The sequence below is a fragment of the Fundulus heteroclitus genome, unplaced genomic scaffold (assembly GCF_011125445.2).
Source record: "Fundulus heteroclitus isolate FHET01 unplaced genomic scaffold, MU-UCD_Fhet_4.1 scaffold_242, whole genome shotgun sequence".
NCBI classification, from domain to species: domain Eukaryota; kingdom Metazoa; phylum Chordata; class Actinopteri; order Cyprinodontiformes; family Fundulidae; genus Fundulus; species Fundulus heteroclitus.
This window is the reverse complement of record NW_023396653.1, coordinates 173479-190175: the sequence shown is the minus strand read 5'-3', so window position 1 is coordinate 190175 and position 16697 is coordinate 173479. Positions and strand designations below refer to the sequence as shown.

Here is a 16697-nt window from a genome sequence, read left to right as displayed (position 1 = left end):
TGAGTCCATTCTGGCACTATCATGTGGATCAGAAACTAAAGGTTTAAGAACCTCTGATTTAAAGCATGACCTGATCCTTTATGGATTACCCTTTGCTAGCAATCCCATAAATCAGGCGTATCCTAGAATAGAATTCAATTTTATTGTCATTGCACTGTCACAAGTACAAAGCAACGAAATGTGGTGTCTGCTTTTAACCCATCCCCTAGGGGAGCAGTGGGCTGCCACTGTGCGGTGCCCGGGGAGCGTTCTGGGGTTAAGGGTCTTGCTCAGGGAACCAGAGTGCGGGCACTGGGGTTCCCTGTATTTGCATCCTTCTCTGAGTGCAAGTGCACTGCTCTAACCACTAGGCCAGCACTCCCCTACATAACCAGGTGAGCACCTGTAAAATGTTCACATTAACAGGCCAATCCAAGGTTGACCCTACAGTCACTGAGCAGCGATTCACTCATTTTGGGAGGGGGGTGTTGGCACACTCCTCGTTACATGCAAAACTTCAGCATTGCTTACAGATTTTCTGCAGTTCTTTAAGTCTGGAAACTGGCTTGCTCACTCATTACATCTCAGTTAGCTGTTATCCTGTTGCTGTCAATTTATGGGTTATTATCAGCCCAATCATTGACCCATCTATAGTGTTTTGGCAGAGAAATGTTTGTGTCCAAAACTAAGCCCTGTCCAGGTACGCCTCAACCAAGTAAAGTTGGCCTGTGACCTTAGAAGAAGAGCAGTTCCACCATGTTATTGCCTAATGTGCTGGAACAGTACATTGATATTCACTGACAAACTTAGGTTAGTACATGTCCCATCTTCGTGAACAGACTGAAAGATCTAAATCCATTAATCTGCACTGTGGCGCCAAGTGTTGTCTTGATACATATGGTCCCTACTACCTTCTGATCATCAAGATGCTTCTCTGCAATTTTGGCTGAATCCTAACAGTCTAGATGGCCATGCCCCCAAAACAAGATCTTATATGGAGATCTCAATCAAGCAGGACTTCATTCCAATTCTAAATAATCTTGGTCCTTTAGACCAAGCTTTCAGCTGTGTCCTGATCTACCATTTTGCTACTGTCATCCTTTGAAAACTCTTTCCCCTATCCCCCGATAAGAAATAGGGCTGGAATGGAGGACTGATGTTTTTTCCTCCCATATTAAAACCAAAGTAGAAAAAAATGGAGCTTGTTAATTTATTTTTATGCAAACCTAAAATCTAATTATCTAAAGGTGATCTGCCTCCCCTGTAACATTTCCCAAATGGACGAGCAGTTAAAATCACAAACATTTCCCCCCGTTGTTGGTGTTGTATAAACTGACCTGAATTCCCCACATCAACAAACTCCTGCTTTAAAGAATTGTTACACTCCACTGATGGCCAGTTCATTATTGCATTCGATCGGCAGCTGTGGTTTATCTAATTACCTTCGTCATTCCTATGGGAGGAGGATGTATAGATGTTGTTTTTCACACACAATTAGCCTTATGGTATAATTTTTGATAAATAATTGAAGACCTAATTGGGTTCCTATGTTAAATGTACATAACTTTAACATCTGATAAGAGTCTGGATTATGTTGCCATAAATTCGGATCTGTACGGTATAAAGAGGGTGCACCACCCTGGTTTAACAGACAAACAAATCTTAGTGAGTAAACTTTAGGTTCTTGCTTCTGCTTTAGTAGAATTATAAAATGGCTTATATGACAACAGTGTGGCGACGCAACACTCTTGTCTTGGCTTGAGAATCTCGAGCTGATCTTCTTAAGACCACAGAGTCAGATCTCTGGGAACTTTTATCTATCCATCCAGAAGGAGAAGGGAAGATAGGAAGGGGATCTATATTTTTAGCTGAGCCCGCATCTACAACCAAGCCCTGATGTATATATCCACACGGGACTGCAAGTACTTCTCCACCTCTGTCTGCCCTCTGACCCCTAACTATATCCTCACACCGGCCAAGCTCCAGATTAATGGAGTTTGCCCTTATCCTACTACCTCTGTTTTTTCTGCAGCGGAGTGAAACAACCTGGGTTTGGTCCAGCTGTTGGGTGCCATAGCAACTGGATATTTGCATGGTGGGAAGCCGACTGGGAGCAATCCAGAAGGGAATGTTGGGGCGTTTTTTGGCTCCAAGCTCAACCTTCATGTCTGAGGGAGGGCTTATTGCTGCTGGGGGTTTGGGGTAAGTGGGATTGTTCTGCTGAGGATAACAGACACAACTGCTTCCTTTCCAGATCTCTCTGTTATCCCCCTTCCTCACAGGTTTTTCTATCTCCTCTTCTCCTCCTTTTCCCTCTGTAGAGGTCACTTCATGTTCCTCTCCCTGTCTCTTTTCTTTTTTTGAACAGGCATGTTCCTCTTGAGCTGGCTCCTGTGTTTGTCCTGCATTCCCCACTCTATAGCTTGTGTCCTTGACAACATCCCCGGATTCCTCCTCACTGCTGCTAACTTGTAGATGGGTGCTTAGGCATTTTTTACGTTTGCGGGTGACATCAGAGATGATAGACTTGGAAAGGAAGTTCCTGGAATTCAGGTCTTTCTTGGAGCTGGAAGACATCTGAAAACATGAAGCCCCAGCACATAAATCAGCCATTTAATTCTCACTTGCATAAGGTAAAGGAATTAAAATGAAAGTAGGACTCTTCTGCTTACCTTCGGTTTAACTGAATTGCTAGTGGTGGAATCTACCCAAAGAAAAGAAGACGTGTCTTAGAACCAGAATCAAATGATTTAAAGTTATATCTAAATATTCTCTACAATCCAAACAATGCTATCAACTTTCAGGAAAACTTTGCTTACTCTCTGATTACTGATCTTTTTAAATGAGTCACCTTAAGATTATAATGCAAAACAGGTCATGACAGATGGAAATGATGGCACAGAGACAGAAAAAACAAGACTCATGAAATTAAGACAAAGGTGCACCAAACACACACAAACGCTAAAGTTTGAAGACCTGGTCCTACCGAGGAAGGCAATCCAGGGTCTCAACTAGAGCAAAGGAAAAGAAAGTTTCAGGGGTGACAGAAAAAGTTGGAAATGCTGAATGTTTACTGACTGCAATGGGAGATCTGAGAAAAACTCTAAGAAGTAAAAGTCAGCTTGGTCACAGAATGTAACAGATCTTTGAATGTGGAGGAGAACTTTTTGATGTTGGAGCAGAAGTAAACAAGCATTAAGCATTTACTGTGTATCTGAGCAGACAAACATCAAACAGGTCCTGCTGAACTGTGCAGCCACATGAACCAGGAGATATTCACAGACCCAGGTAAGACTCCGCAGGTCCTGGATTATTCTACTTTATGGATTTAGGTAGCTTTAAGTTTAGCATTTACCAATTGAAAACTGCTAATTTAGAAGTTCAACAAAATTAGAATTTCCCACTTAATTTTTGATTTAAAAGCAAAGTTAGGCCAAGCTCTCTATGACACATGATGTATAAATGTGACTGGATTGGGAGAGATTTGGAAAGGCTCGAGTGAAAAGGAATAATGACACTGTTTTCCCTGCTCTTTCTAACACCCCAGAGACGCCCACTTTCCTCGATATGTCATCAGAACATTCCAATTATAATCCAAACCACTATACTCCCGACAGCTGTATCCCAGCTGTCGCCTCTCACTGCTTGGATTCACTAGACGATCCTGCCATTCTGCCACAATGCTGCCACAAGGCTATCACTTCTGCTCTGTCTTCCATGACCATGTCTTATTGAGACAAATTTTCCCCATATGTTGAGGTTTCATGGCTTCCACTATCAGTTTTCGCCTTATACTGGAGGAGGAAAACCTATCAGCACTTCATCGCCTTACAGTATGAGCAGCATGTAAGGAGGCAGGAGAGGGAAGTGCTATGCACCGATGAGCAAGCTGAACCTAACACTATGAACTGACCACACGGATGCTCTAAAACCTGAATTTGGTTCTATGACTATTGTAAAATTATATGACTAACCCTATGAACTAGTGTCTGCTTTTCCCTCTTCATCTTCCAAACTAGACTCTTCTTTGACATCACAACAGGTACACACATCAGTCAAAACAGATGTGGGAAAAAACCCTCCATTCGCCAACCCCGACCCATTACACTCTGAAACCTGTTTTCAAAGTGAGTCATCAGAAAAAAAACATTTGCTGTTGTCATGTAAATGGACAGTACAAATGCAACCAAACTGTTCTATGTTCACCATAAAAACATTGTTGTGTAAATGGGGCCAAAGTTTCACTGACTTCCACTTCCATGACAAAATGAGATCACATTTTTGAGATGCTGACAGACATTGCATTTATTTGGAAACAATAAATATACTACTAAACTGTATCCTTCATTGACACAAAGACATTTTGAATAATGTCATACACTGAAAAAAATGTTTCAGTATAAGCTTGCACTTTTTAATCACATTTTTATAAACATACTCATTAAAGCTAGGGTTGGCGATTTTTCCGGAAGTTTCCCCAAGTCTCTTTTTGAATAACTGCACACGCGCAATACCGGCTTACCTCGCTCTTCAGGTTGATCGCATCTTAAAAATCTCCCAAATCCACTTATTATTTCTTATTATTTTTTACTGAGGCCTTCCTCTTCTTCTCGTAAACATTAACATGGTTCACTTCATGTGACTCTCAGCCATGTTCAAAGTCTATGGTGAGAGCAGCAGAGCTACAATGAATGGCTAACCGCTAAGCTAACAGCTAACCTAGCCGCTAACCTAACCGGATACATAAACACTGCGCATGCGCAGCCAGCAAGCGGAGACTATGAAAGAACGAGCACGGACATTGCTGTTACGTGAGCGTTTGAAAATGATTGCAATATGGGACAACCAGTTGATATAGCGATACCCCTGGAACTTGAGGGACAGAAGAGAATGAAAGCTGGAACAAAACTCTATCAAATCCATGCCCTTTCGGACCAAGGGGCACGGATTGGTTAGAGTTTTTACAGGCCTGCAGCTTCCACAGAAAATAATTTTTTTAACCTCTTTGTTGTGAATACATAATGTATTTAACACTTTCAGGATGGAACGATAATTTTAACCAGTATTACAAAGTGTTTCTGAATAGGATTACCAACCATAGCTTTAAGTTTGAGATATTTCATTCCCCTGTAATGGGTGACTGGTGACCAGGGTCTGTCCAGAATGTACCCTGCTTCCTGTCCACAGAACTCTAAAGGGATTGATAGATGTTTTTAAATTAAAAATCTCCACTGTCTCTGTAAATCTATTAACTAGGTAAAAATCTATTAACTAGGTAAAAAACATCTAGGATTAGCTAGGCTTTCTGTTTCCAAACTGCTGCTTACAGTGATGGAAGACATTTGTACAGGTGCACTGTACACTAAGTTTAAAAAAAAGCTGTAAAGAAAGTCTTCACAGTTATCCTTCTGTGCTGTCTTGAGTCTGCACCATCCTCCTCACCTGATGCCTCCCCAGGCATGCCTGGCCTGCCAATGTTTGACAGCAGATGATCGATGTTAGGGACAGGTTGTATGTCCCCCTTATCCTCAGGGGCCTACAAACAAACACACACACACACATACACACACACACACACACACACACACACACACACACACACAAACACACACACACAGTTGGAGAAAATATATGAAAGGGTAGATAAATAACTCGTAGATTTTTTTCAGCAGAGGGATAAACTCACCTTCTCTTCCTGATCCAACTTACCATCACAGAAGAACCAGTCATGCTGAAGAATCAAAGTAGCTCAATGTTAATGTAGGTTAAAGTGCTGATGAAGGTTCTTAGGATGCAGGATGTAACTCTTACATGAAGGATTAGTGTCTCCACTATTTTATAACGGTCAGGCATGTGGGTGACCATGTCAGTCATATTGTCCTCTGAAGTCCTCACCAGAGTGGGACCAAACACCAACGCTAGGTTTCTTGGCTCCATCTGCAATAATGTCAAGGATTAAAGGCTTTGTTTGAGCAGAAAGATTCAGCTGGAGTTAGAAGAAGTAGAAGGTTACCTTGTTCTTCTCAGAGTGGTCTGCTACCCTTTTCAGGTGACCCACCAGGAACTTGAGGGTGTGGTAATAATAATCTGGGAGGTCACAGATCTGAAACAAGCCAAGGACTGAATGTAAGGAAAAACATCAGTTTTATCACAACAGAAAGGAATTTAGAAGGAAAAGAAATTCCACAAATCTGAAACACACCAGCTTTTTCATGGTCTTTAATCTGTCTTCTGCATCTTCTATTCGGTTGGCATCAATGAAGTCGTTATATTTGTCTGTGGACAAAAAAATACTGATTATATTTTAAAGGTCAAAATGAGCTTAATGAGCTGATATAATGCTGTAGATGTGTCTGTACAGAGAAAAGAACAAGGGGGAGGAGTCATGGTTAACCACTGGCTTGCTCTTCCCTGTGAATAAATGCCCAAACTCACCGTCTGTGAACAGAGGCTCTGGCAGCTTTCGAAGGAATGATTTAAGCAGACTGCTGATGACATTGAGATCTTGCCATCTCTGCGCAGAGATAGAAGGAAGCAGAATTTAAAAAATTATTTTATCTTCTTATCTTGGAAGACGGTAATCAAGCTTGAAAAGACAGTGTGTCCTTTCAGAATTCAGAGGAAATTATAGCTTTCCAAACCTCCTCAGCAGTGTTGATGTCCATGCCCTTGCTGAGGTGCTCCTGCAGACTTGACACCATAGCATTGTTCCCAGGCACACGATAGATCCCAGTGTACTCCAAACCTGTGTTTTCCACCACATTGCAGCACATCTCAACAATCAGGGGGACAAACTGTGAACAGGAAAAATACTTTATTTCACACACAGACAGGAAAACAACAATCCAAATGGTTGAAGGTCATAGAAGCATACAATACCATTATATCAATGCGGTGTTATGCTATATTACCGCCATGAAAAATTGATTTAGGTCAGACTGAATTCTGAACAGTGGAAGAGTTGACAAAGGAATCCCACTCCTGCTGCAAAGGATACACAGGCAGAAAGGACGGCCTCTCTCTCTCTCTCTCTCTCTCTCTCTCTCTCTCTCTCAGCAGGATGCCAGCTGTTGACACCCCCACAGATAAAAGGGTCAGAGTGCTTCTGACTACACTCTCTTCAGACTTCTTTAGACTCGAAGCTGCTCAGACCACCTCCTGCTCAGACCAGGAAAGAGCTGCTTCGGACCATGGGCCCTGCACGGGCCTGACCGATACACAAGCCAGCATCTGAAGGAAGGTGCCTGGACCAGCCATGCTTGACCCAGGGTCTGGTAAACTCGTCTGCCTGCTTCAATGGAGGACCTCCCAGGCATATGGGACAGAACTAAGTTTCACTCTGACTTCTGAGCAAACCAGCCGCAAAGTAAGGGATTTCGAAACAGCCTTGTTAAGTTTTGTCAGCTGTTGCACGAAAGTGGACGCGAGACGGTGGATGCCTTCTCTCACCAGTCAAGCTGAGCGATCAGGCTATTAAATGGACATCAGTCGAGGCCTCCAAGCTGTCCCGACCACATGGTGCTGCAGAGTTAAACGCTTGCCCGCTGCCAAGAACAACCAACAACTTTCCTGCTTTTACATGTGAGTCGGACCAAAGTGGACCGACTCACATGGACTCACAGGTTTGGGCAGAGAGCTGAGAGAGAAGTTAAAAGGGTTTATTGGGAAATGTTTTGTAAATCGCGGTGCCTTTAGAACAAAGGGCTAACGGAGGCAGCTCACGCTAGCCTTCCGTTCATGGTATTGCTAATATCATTTGAGTGTGTTTTATATGGTCATAACAAGGTTATCTCCACAAGGGTTTCATACATTGATGGGACATTAATGTTTACTTTATCCAGCCCACTCATTATGACTAAAAATAAAGCTAAAGCCTTTATTTGTTAGCGCCGAATGCCCGCTAGCCAAAATGCTATTAGCTCCTGCTAACATCCGGTTCCAGACATTTCAAAAGGAGCTTGTTTTAAAGCATAAAGCTTAAAGTACTTCTTTATTCTGAGATCATACAAGTTGCTATATATTAGACAGTTCACATATTATTATGACACGAGGAAAAAAAATAAGAAAATTCAATGACAAAGTGAATTTTTAAGGCTTTTTAGCACAAGGCTCATAACACATTTTGTGCCGGGTGTCACGTGACCGATGACGTAATTCGTTGATATTTGTTGATCTGTTGACATTGCAACAAGTTACTTCCTGGTTGCAAACTCGCTTTCTCAAACACAAATAGACGGCCTAAACATGGCTAAAAAGTGTGTGGCTTATGGTTGGTCAAATACCAACAAGGATAATGTCTCCTTACACACATTTCCGAACCCGAAAAGTCCCGGTGTTGTGCGAAATTCAGTTCCCCTGTGAAAATCTGTTCGCCTCTGTGTCGGGAGTGAGGCGAACAGAGAGGCAGGGTTTCACGGCGCTTCTGATCGGTTTCCCGGTAAAAGAACTCATATAATCATGTCAAGGTTGTAACATTCAGTTTAATCGGCAGCTGTTGTTTACAAAATTGTAAAATAAAAATAAATAAACGCGGTCTTTCAGGCATCTGTAATATCCATTCTCTCTTCTCCTCTCCTCCCCCCATAACTTTGGGAAATAAAGAGCAACTGTTTCCAAATTCTCAAATTTTTTTATGTGTGATAGCATGTGTCATATGTGTGATACTAGAAATTTCCTTAATCCAGTAATCTGTCATATTATACATTACAGCGGGATTTACCAGGAAGTCTCGTCTTTTCAGCAAGTCTTAATTTTTGTACCCTGCTATCAGCCAGTTTCCATCCTCTTATTTCAGCAATGGAAAATCATAAATACACACTAGTGTTGGAATACTGTGTTTGGTGGCTTACTTTTATTTCTCAGGCTTAAGTGACAAAAGTTAGAAAAATACCGATTATCTTGGCATTTAAAATAACACAAAACACAAACTGAATTTCGCACAACACCGGGGGTGAGAAAATCCTTGCTGAATGGAATCGCCAAGCAGCCGGTAGCCGCTAAACTTTTGTTTCAGGCGGAGTGTTTCTCCCACTCCAGCCTGAGCCCAAAGAAGCTCTGGGCGCTCAATCAGAGCCCACCACACCAGAGATCTCTGGATGTCTCCTTCTCTCCTCCTCACTCATCGCGCATGGGAGCGGAGAAATCTCGCTGTCATCACAGCAGCCTGCTGTGAAGCGACACGTTATCCACACTACCTCACACTAAAATGATGTCACTAAGACAGGGATTCCCAAAGGGGGAGCGCAAGGTGAAAAATGTAATGGCGGTCTGACAGTGTTTTTCCCCCACACCATAAAGACGTGTAAATAAACATTTCCTTTGTAAATTTTTTTATCAAAAACTAAATTTAATAAATAAATAAAATGTATTGGCACAAATATCTATTCATTTTAAGATGAAATATAGAGGAAGTTATCTTCTTCTATGCATTGTGCTGTACATGCGCACCTAGCTTGTGGCATCTCCTTCATTCGTTCTCACAAATATGTTCAATTGGCTGAAATGGGAGAAACTGTCCTGCAGGTGAGACATCTAAAGTCAAAGTTGGTGATGAAGGAGAGAAACCAAGAGAGAGAGAGAGGAATCTGAGGCAATAGAGGAGGGAATTGCAACGGATCTGGGAGAAGAAAACGAGCTGCAATCAGAAAATGTCTCTTTTGTTCTACTCACTTTACGTCGTTTACGTCAGTAGAGGAAAAATTGTATTCGGGCCGAAAGTTTGCCTATGATGTTGTGACTCTGAACCAGCTACATGCACTGATGCGCATGTCATGAACACACTGCTGCAGCCACTGGGAAAATTGGTAGTAGACCAATTTCTTGACTATGCTCACACTTACAGCTGTAATACTTTTCATTGTGATTCAGACAGGTGCAGTTCATTTTAAAGAGGCAGTTTTAGCGCGTATTCAGACCGGAACAGGGAAACAGGGAAACCTGAAACCGTCAACCGGTGGTGCGGCTGCGGGGAGCTGAGGTGTGTTGCTATGGGCGTGTTTACCTGCTGGATGTAACCGCTGTGAAACAATCAGGAAATAACTTTTTATTTCTCTGAATAGTAACATCTTTATTGAGTGCTATGTTACCAAAAGTCTGTCTGTCTTTCTGTCTCTCTCTCTCTCTCTCTCACTCACTCTTTCTCTCTCTCTCTCGCCCTCTCACTTCTCATAGGACATAAATCAAATTAAACTTCTTCATATTTGTATTTTGCAGCGTAAATTGTGAGTCAGACTCAGATTTAGAAGCTGGTACATGAAATAAATAAGGTGAGGACACACACAGGTAGATCATCAGAGTTTAATCCGTGAATCCACCTGGATGATCTCTGCTTCAGAGACGTTTCAGGTTGCGGAGGTTTGACCGATCTGAGCGTCTCTTTCTTTCTCTGGCTTCACGCTGAGCCACCTATGCACCTTAAAATCTTAAGGATCTTGTTGTCGATGTTGTGTGTAACTTTATTGCAATTTAATTCAAATTATGTTCTAATTTTATTTCCATAACCTTTGTTAAGCTGGTTGTGCTGTTGTAATAGAACTGGCTTTTTTTTTAATTTATTTTTTTTTTTGGAAGATTGGGGGTGCGTCAACCCAGTTGGGACACAGTAGGGTTTGCGTGGCTAAAAAAGTTTGGGAACCGCTTCACTAAGACATCATTTTGTCACTAAGACATCATTTTTGGAAAAATCTTGGAATCTCCCAAATTCTAAGATTTCTTTCGAGAATTTTACCTTGGTAAGATAAAAGTTATTCACACAGCACCTTAGGAGGAAAAAAGGTTAGGAGTAGTGAGAAGGACTTTTAGTGAACCTTAGAATGTCTTAAGTAGGGTAAATGGTGGAAACATAGAGAGCGGATTCACCACCTAAACATTGTAGGAAATGAGCACATAAACTCATTTAACAATCATACATTTATTAATATGTAGATAATAAAAACTTTATCATCCCCATTGGGGAAATTAATTTGTTTCATTGGACCGACAAGTTAAAGACACGGCTCTAATAACATAATTTTAATGAGGATAATTAAATAGAAAAAACATGGAATAATCATGAATAAAAAGTGAAGAAATTTACAAATAATATATATAAAAGAAGGGGGGAACAATTTTCTGTATTATACATGATGATGTCAGCAGCCTAAATGGTCATCTAGAAATTTGCTTGTATAATGCAATCATCTCTCTGGCTTTTGATTACTGCATTGAGTGCTAAGACACATAGAAAAAAGATACATTGATCTACGGCAATACGCTTGAGTCTTTGTGCTGTGATCCAGGGACCAATGTACCTTTCAACACTCCTTAATTCTCCTTCCAGAGCTGTGAGCTTTGCGCTGGGCACAGCTCACAGCACAGCTTTTTCACCTTTTTTCTCCATATCATGTTCAGTTGTTTTGCACAATACAATTGCTTTATACAAGCAGATAATCTCAGTAAAATGCTGACAGGTGAGTGTCCATTAATGTGAAATAGATGAAATAGCAAAAGGATTGACAAGTAAATGTATATTAGCAAATCAAAATAATGATGATGATGTAAATAAGGTGAATTCAACAAGTTTGATGCTGTGTGAAATTTTGCCATCATGACATTTCTTAATCCAGTCTAATGATTACTTTCCCTCCTTTGATCACTAGGTGTTAGGCTCAGAACAGGTGGACCCAGAATTCAAGGCAGACAAACCGTTCAAGTTTAACAGTTTATTAAGATCAGATGCGGAGCGGGAGGCGTCAGCGTCTACAGCGGGATCCTCTGGTCTTAATGTTCAGTTCAGATCCAGTAGATCCCAGCAGGCGGGTCGTCAATTCGCTGCGGCGGTTGCCGCTCATAAAGTCCCAGAGGCAGGTGTTTCGGAGGTTGGAGGACAGGCAGGAGATCAGAACCGTGAGAGCAAACGTGAGCAGGATGAGCCGTGGAGCGAAGCCGAAGTTGGGGACGTGGTCGAAGGTCGGAGCCAGGAGATCAGAGAGCCAGTGAGGTACCGAAGGATAATCCAGGACGGAGTCGGGTCACGGTTCCAGGTTCGATACACAGGGCAGAGATCCAGCGGGTAGTCAGGTGAGGCAGAGGTCAGATCGGGCAAACAGAATCAAACGGGAATAAGCAGGCTCAGAGGTCGAAAGGCAAAAAGGTCAGGATCAGGAATCAGAATAACAAACGCTGGAATAAGTCTCACACAAGGGTCGAAATAAACTGGCACTGCTGTCTTGTCTTGGAGCTGATACAAAAAAAGCTGTATTTGTTTCTAAATTGTGTATGCTTTTGAAATTTTCTCAGAGTTTGAAACCAGTCTAAAGCTGTGTCAAGAGGATCTTTTGACCCACTGTTATCTATAGCGTTGCTTGAGTTAAGAATTTGCAGACATGAATTTATCCACAGCAAATGTCCGTTCAGAGCATTTCAGTCAGGTTGAGTTTGGACTTTGATTATGGTATTGCAACAGCTGTAATATTGCAACAAATGGTGCTGCCTGCAGAGTTTCTCACGGAAGCCCTTCTGTCTCTTACATCATGAACCTTAACGTTTATCATATTTGACATATGAGGGATGGAGCATCTGAGATAGAGCTGGATGTTTTTTTTTTTTTTTTTGCTGGTTGCTCTGATCACAGCGCTGCTGGACTTTTAGGTATGTTTGTTGAATGCTCAAATCTGGGAAGTATGGCAGCGGTTCTACATTCCTTTAGTAAATAATGACTGGAATGACTTCAAATAATTTTGAAATTGCCTTAAAACCTTTTTAACATATAATGGCAGCAGCAGCTTATCGTCTTTCTTTGGCTTTGCTTTACATCATGATCACAGTACATCACAGTACTTTTTTTGTACATGTGGTCTCACTTCCTGTTAACTAATATTTCTGAATAACTGCACCAAGCTGTTAATTACCTCAATTTACACGGAAGTGCTTGTTTTCGCACACTGCTTTCACGTTTTTTTTCTTAGTTTAACATTTTACCCACTTGCATAATGTTTCTTTATACCTTGTTACACAGACCTAAAGAACAAATGTGATGTGCACCGACAGAATAGGGCATTGGGTGGGCGTGGGTTGAACCCCCCGCCTCAAAGAAACCCACTTCAACCATATACATCACAATAAGAGTTTTTTGGGACCAAAGATAAAATATATATATATAGCCTTAAACAATAAGTAAAGTAAATCAATTGGAAAATTTGGTAAATTCTATGCTGCAAGTGTGATCCCCAGAAAACAAAACCTGGAACCCTTCGGGCGCAGGAACCTCTCGGGCGCAGAAACTCGGGAGCGCAGGATCCCTTGTCGGCGCAGGAATCAAGTGGTTAGTACAGCGACCCAGGTGAGACGAACCAGAAGCGAGGCGTCGCAAAACAGTGACCCTGGGGAGACGAACCAGAGGCAGGGCATCGCGAACAGCGATCCCGGCGAGACGAACCAGAGGCGAGGCGTCGCAGCACAGCGACCCAGGTGAGACGAACCAGAAGCTAGGCCTCACAGAATAGGGACCCAGGCGAGATGAATCCAGAGTCCTGCCAGCTCCTGCACCAAGCTCTGTGTGTGACTGAGTTCATCCTTTGACTGATTCGTTCTGTCATGATTTGTCTTGGATGAACCCAGAACACAGCGCACACACAGAGAGAGAGCTGGTTTCCAGAGTTTATTGAAGCAGCAAGAAGTGGATGATGAAAGCCAGAGTCATTTACCAGACAGAGGTTGCAGGGATGCAGGAACTGGCAGACAGGAACAGGAACAGGACCAGGACACGAGCAGGAACAGGACAGGCATGATGTTCAGAGGACTGGAGACGAACCGGTAACAATGGACAAACTGAGGTGAGTCTATATAGTGGTGAGAGCAGTTGGAATGAGTCCAAGGTTGATTGCAGCCTGACAGGTGTTCCCAATCAGGGCTGCACTGGGGAAGGAGCAAGAAATGTTCAGTATGCAGCCTTCAGGCTTCATCATGACGGGTTGATGGTGTAATAAACTTGGATCGTTCTGACAGGTGGTAACAGGTTCTGACATCATATCTTTCTCTGCTGCCAAAAGGTATGCTCTTCATTTTGGAGTTAATCCCCTGTATGTCACCATGTCATCACTTCTTTATTTGCGATTTACTGAGTGATGTTCAGGAATCTACCCACTAATTCATAACAACACATTTTTTTGTTTATAAATTAACCTCCTAAATGTTTAATCAATAACTTCACAACTTCTGTCAACATTCTGTAATTACTGAGCAGTCACATATCTTAATGAACAATATCTATTCATAGTCAGTCCACTATTGATTTTTGTACTAACAAGTAAACTTATTTGGCTTACTTTATAGTTAACAGCAGGCTGACAGTCTTCCAGTCTCACCCCAAAAGCTTTGGGACAGTCTGTTTTCTTTGTTTTCTTCATGAGGTTGATACCCCACAGTGCCTTGTAGTCATCTGAAAGCACACACAAGAAAGGTTTAATCAAATCTTTGTGCTTTCTGAATAACAGCTCTTGGACAGCAATATACAGTCGTTTGTCAAACTGTTTTGACAAAAGGCCCACAAAAAGCACAACTAAACAATGTGACTAAAACTGCTTTGCTGCACAGAATCAGCCTCAAGCTTGTTATTGTCCCAAACTAGGAGACGTAACACCCACCATTTCTAGAGGCTCGGCCCACTGATGTGTTGCCTGATTTAGCCTGAAGGAAGTCAGGTACCAATCGATGGGTTCTGGTGGAGGATTCCAGCTTGGTACCTGTCAGGCTATAAAGAGGAGAGAAACAAAAGCATGCAGAGTCACTTTAATTGTCTTGACATTATAGAAACCATTTATCTGCTGTGACTTCTAATGGTGAAACTTGCAATTCTAATGCGTAATAGTCGAAATGACAGGTTTTGTGTTGTTTATGTGATGCCTTGTTAAAAAGGTGCAAATAACAAAAACTTTCAATCAGTTCTAAGCTTGAAGCAACACGCTCCTGTTGGTGGTTCAGATTACAGCTGCGGCATTCTTGGTAGACCCAGCACAGGAAAAAACATGGATGTTCTGTATGTGGTCCAAGTGGTGCACGTTGTTTTCATTGTGTAATTTGTTAACAGTATTTCCATTAATAAGAGTTTGATAGACATGTTTAATAGTTGAATAATGTACAGCTAATTAGAGACTTACATCATGTATAAGTACAACTTCAATGTTGTTTATTGACATTAATATTCTAATAAAAATACTAATAAAAATAATTAGGATTGAGCAATGTCTGACCCAACTAGATCTGAGAAAGTGAAGATCAGAAAATCAAGGGAAAGAAAGTTACCCCTAAAATGTGCCCAAATTCCCATAGATTCTCTGAGTCCTCTCAGAGAGCTCCTACCTTAGTTCAAAATTTCCTGCCAAGGAGTTTTAGCTTCTGAGTGATTCAGATAGTTGCTGAGAGCGACTCTGAAGGAGACAACATTTTTTATCTTAAGGAGAATGTGTGGTCGACCCTGTTGCTAGGTGTGGCACAAACTTCTAAAGATGCGTTCACACTGAACGCAAATGTAGCAGCCTGTGCGGCTAATCTACCTGTTATCCTTATGCACAGGTGCAAAGAGGAGCAATGCGACACAAAGCGATGCAACACAAAGCGATGTGACAGACACATTTCTAGCAACGCAACAGGTATGATTTTGCCGATTAAAGTAAAGCTACAGTGAAGCGACACCTGCAATGCAAGCAAAGCAACAGTCACTGGAATAGAAAAATTGTGTTGCGAACTGGATATTGAACTGGATATGGCAGTGTTGTGGGGGGAAAGACTGCAGTGGAGACAAAACTTTTTCATTCGACATGGAAGACAAGCTGAATGTGGCTGTCTGCAGTTGGTCTGAGTTGTATAACTTAACTAATTATTACTACCGAGACAAGTCCAGGAAGGACCCAGCCTGCAAGAACAGTGAGGAGACTAAAGTGGCAGGTAAGTGAAAGTGTTACTAGACAGCGCCATTGTACTACTGCATTTCTGACTTGTCACACACTGTGCAAATTGCTAGTGATATGTCAGGCGAGCAAAAGCAGGCAAAAGTGGCAGCTTTGACGCCGACATCTCGTTCAGTAAGAACACACTATAAGAGCTGGGCTTGGTCGAAATTAGCCGATTAGACATGAGTAAGGAATGTGTGCCATGATGATGAAACTTAGCTAATAAATAATTGTCAGCATTATTTAATTGCTTGAACACACCTGATTTATATCTTCATTATTATTATTTTTTTATTTGTTTGCTATGTTTACTCGCTATAATGGTCCTTCAGATATTAGGCTGCTGACATCATCATGTACAACACAGAAAATATTTTCTCCCCACTTTCATCTTGTCTAGAGTATATTTATGTATATACTTCAACCTTATCCATCCATCCATCCATCCATCCATCCATCCATCCATCCATCCATCCATCCATCCATCCATCCATCCATCCATCCATCCATCCATCCATCCATCCATCCATCCATCCATCCATCCATCCATCCATCCATCTTCTTTCGCTTATCCGGGGTCGGGTTGCAAGGTTAGTAGCCTTAGTAGGGACTTTTTCAATTTCTTCTAAAATGTTCATTATTGAGAGCATTTCTGGTAATAATATGGTTCAACATGTTTCCCATTATTTACTTATCCTCAATAAAATTACATTACTAGAGTCACGGCCTTAACCTGTCGGGGCGCTGAAACTAATTAATTTTCCCCTACAGGGATGATAAAGTTTATATTAT

The 16697-nt window shown here is 41.7% G+C and overlaps 1 protein-coding gene across 10 annotated transcripts in view; it reads right to left on the bottom strand.

The window, feature by feature from the left end:
- Nucleotides 1-200: 200 nt before the first annotated feature.
- Nucleotides 201-16697, bottom strand: part of arhgap23b (Rho GTPase activating protein 23b) — a 176257-nt gene continuing 159760 nt past the window's right edge. For 8 of the 10 annotated variants that reach the window (XM_036129870.1, XM_036129874.1, XM_036129869.1 and 5 more), the window contains 11 exons: nucleotides 14601-14707; nucleotides 14283-14395; nucleotides 6621-6773; nucleotides 6415-6493; nucleotides 6182-6255; nucleotides 5993-6082; nucleotides 5791-5916; nucleotides 5666-5710; nucleotides 5422-5515; nucleotides 2652-2683; nucleotides 201-2556 (listed from right to left, as the gene is read on the bottom strand). In XM_036129870.1, coding sequence (XP_035985763.1) covers nucleotides 1696-2556; nucleotides 2652-2683; nucleotides 5422-5515; nucleotides 5666-5710; nucleotides 5791-5916; nucleotides 5993-6082; nucleotides 6182-6255; nucleotides 6415-6493; nucleotides 6621-6773; nucleotides 14283-14395; nucleotides 14601-14707 — 1774 coding nt within the window. In that variant the 3' untranslated portion in view covers nucleotides 201-1695. Of the gene's footprint in view, nucleotides 2557-2651; nucleotides 2684-2965; nucleotides 2991-5421; nucleotides 5516-5665; nucleotides 5711-5790; nucleotides 5917-5992; nucleotides 6083-6181; nucleotides 6256-6414; nucleotides 6494-6620; nucleotides 6774-14282; nucleotides 14396-14600; nucleotides 14708-16697 lie in introns of those variants that run through there. The other 2 variants (XM_021312951.2, XM_021312952.2) reach the window with 2 other exon arrangements.